General features: G+C 40.1%; 1 protein-coding gene across 2 annotated transcripts; it reads left to right on the top strand.

Annotated features, from left to right (window-relative positions):
- The first annotated feature begins 448 nt into the window (after positions 1-448).
- On the top strand, positions 449-887 carry LOC101571805 (ubiquitin-like). 2 transcript variants are annotated; one of them, XM_023701881.1, is made up of 2 exons: positions 463-578; positions 666-887. In XM_023701881.1, the coding sequence occupies exons 1-2, from the start codon at positions 476-478 to the stop codon at positions 857-859; spliced, it is 297 nt and encodes a 98-aa protein (XP_023557649.1). In that variant the 5' UTR covers positions 463-475; the 3' UTR covers positions 860-887. The 2 variants fall into 2 exon arrangements, with proteins under 2 accessions (XP_012372498.1, XP_023557649.1); XM_012517044.2 differs by having other exon boundaries at positions 449-887.
- The last annotated feature ends 2,125 nt before the right edge of the window (positions 888-3,012 follow it).

The raw sequence follows: 3,012 nt of genomic DNA, 5'->3' as shown, positions 1-3,012 counted from the left end.
TTACAGCATTGTAGCCCAGATAGGACACTGTAGGATACAAATGATACAGTTTATTCAAATCAGCTTCAACACTGAGGACTTTCATTGGATGAAGAAAGTGATCACCAGCCTCAGAGCTGGCTTCATGTAGCAGCAAAACCAGCTGACTTCCAAGCACCTCTACTTTAAGTAACAGCATTATGACTTGGGGAAGTTGAACAACATCTGTAAATAAAACAGGAATAGTACAAGTGCCTACCTCTTAGTGCTGCTACAAGGATCAGCTGGGGTAATGGCAATACAGCATGCAGCCGGGGCCTCCCATACAGCCGTTATATTCACTGTCACAGTTAAAGTGATCAACCATGCTCAATAATAAGACTTTTTAAACATAGAATTTTATTACAGAGGGCTGATTTGTAAAGCAAATATAAAGTTGAAAAGTGGAGGTCACCCTCTTTCTCTTCAACAAGGTGGCCGAGCGACAGACGCAGACATGCAGATCTTTGTGAAGACCCTGATGGGCAAGACCATCACCCTCGAGGTTGAGCCCAGTGACACCATCGAGAATGTCAAAGCCAGAATCCAAGACAAGGAGGGCATCCCCCCTGACCAGCAGCGTCTGATATTTGCCGGCAAACAACTGGAGGATGGTCGAACGCTCTCTGACTACAACATCCAAAAAGAGTCCACCCTGTACCTGGTCCTTCGCCTGCCAGGTGGGATCATTGAGCCATCCCTGCACCAGCTTGCCCAGAAGTACAGCTGTGACAAGATGATCTGCCACAAGTGTTATGCCCGCCTGCACCCCCGTGCTGTCAACTGCCTCAAGAAGAAGTGTGGCCACACCAACAACCTGCACCCCAAGAAGGTCAAATAAAGCTCAGCCAGCCCCTCGTCCAGAAGGGCACCACCTGCCCAGTGCCTGCAGCCTCGGGGCCTGAATAAGGTTTCCCTCCCTTGACTAGAGAAAAAAAAGAAAAGAAAAGTGGAGAATGATAACTTGCAGAATGTGATAAAAGCCTTTAATTTTTGTTCTGAGAAAGGAAGATAAAGTAAAAGGGTAGTAGATGAAGGAAAGCCCTGAAATAGAGAGATCATTTTTTATTTTGGACAAAAAGAAACCTCAATGTTTTTTATAACCTATGAGATAGGATCCTGTGAAGGTAAAGAACTCAAAACACTAGAGAAAAAAGGGAATGTTGCAGATTACAGAGGAGATAAATGCTGAACATAGGTAAAACATTTGCCTTAAACTGATGATGATGATCTTGATTTTTCATCTTATTTTTTCCAGTACTAAAATTAAACCCAGGAACATCACACTGAGGTCCATCCTCAGGCCTTCTTATCTTTTACTTTGAAACAGAGTCTTGCTGGGTTGCCCAGGTGGAGCTCAGACTTGCAGCGCACTTACCTCGGCTGCCCAGAGTGCTGGGGTTCCAGGCCTGCACCTCCGTAATGATCCCGTCTTACTGAGTACGTGCTATGCCAGGCACCAGCCCGAGCATTATGTATGCTATGTTGTCTTTCCTCACAACACCCCAAAAAGGGAGATACCCTTAATTTTCAACATTTAGCACCCTCTGTTTGAATCTCAATCTGAGGCTTGGAAATTTTAAATAATATTTCGTGAGACTGGAACACAAAATAAGTTTTATACCAAAATCTGTCTGAAAGCTTACATCAAGCTAAGGAAAAACAATGAGAAGAGGTACATATTTTATAATGTCTGTGGGCACAGGGGTAGGAATTTGTAGGAGTTTTGCTAGGAAGAACACATGTTCTCCACAAAGTATATGAAATTAACTGCCAAGATACAAGATGTCAGGCAGTGTGTATCGAGAAGCTGGAAGAAAGCAATGAAGTGACTGCGGGAAAGCAACATACAATGTGAATTTGCTAGAATCAGTGCCTCACAGGCTCAGATGCCAGGGTGGGAATATATTCTAAACTAAATGACTAAAAATTAATTCCCACCTGGATATATCACAGTGAACGGAGGAATATCATAGATAAAGAGAAAAATATTAGCAATACCCATAACAAAATGAGAGATTACTTACAAAGTGACAATTGGAAAGCAACATTCTCAGTGGAAAACCAATACATTGGCAAAAAATAGCAGCTAAATTACCAAGAGCAGAGAAACACACCTATAATCCCAGCACTCAGGAGGCTGAGGCAAGGAGGATTGCCCTAAATTCAAGGCCAGCCTACACTACATAGTAATTCTAAGCCAGCATGGACTAGATAACAAGATTTTGCTCAAAAAAAAAATAAAGAACACAGAGAGAAAATAAAACAATGAAGATTCAATATATATGACATATGCAAGGAGTGGTATGAATTTCTACATGGTCTTTGAAACAACTGTTAAAAGTTGTACTTTACAAATAAGAAATTAAACTAAAAAGGAAAGAATGGATTTAGAAACCCACGTAGATCAAAGAGTTAAGTAACTATTTAGGCAAGTACATATGGGCTGTTGAAAAACAACTATAATGATTAGTGATGAGAGAAATTTAAATGAGGGAAGACTAAAATTCTGCAAAATGGGGGATGTTATTAAAACTAAAGTGCTCTACAGACATTGCTCTGTTCAGAAAAAATGTAGCTATCTTAACTTTTGACTATTTAAATTATTTATTTTCGTGTATGAGTAATCATTACTATAATAAAAATATAGGCTATTATTTCAAATGGAGAGAGATAAGGGACACCTGAATTCAATAAAGCAGGCATTGATAAACCTCTGAAGGGTCAAACAGCAAACATTCTAGTCTTTGTGGACTGCCTGGTCTCAATTACAACTACACAAGTCTACCATTATAGCACAAAAACACAAATGCACAATGCATAACTGAATGAGTCACATCCAATTTTAACCAAGTTTTATTTACATAAAGTAGTGTGCCATCAAGAAGAGAAAAAAGACACAGAAGCGTAAATGTCATGTGCTGTGTTCAGAACATGACCTTGTTATTGTGTCCAAGAAACACAACAAAATAGGCAATCTAAGCACATGTACAA

This window comes from Octodon degus, unplaced genomic scaffold (assembly GCF_000260255.1).
Source record: "Octodon degus isolate 3935 unplaced genomic scaffold, OctDeg1.0 scaffold00142, whole genome shotgun sequence".
NCBI classification, from domain to species: domain Eukaryota; kingdom Metazoa; phylum Chordata; class Mammalia; order Rodentia; family Octodontidae; genus Octodon; species Octodon degus.
The sequence above is the reverse complement of the archived record's forward strand: the minus strand, read 5'-3'. Positions and strand labels throughout refer to the sequence as shown.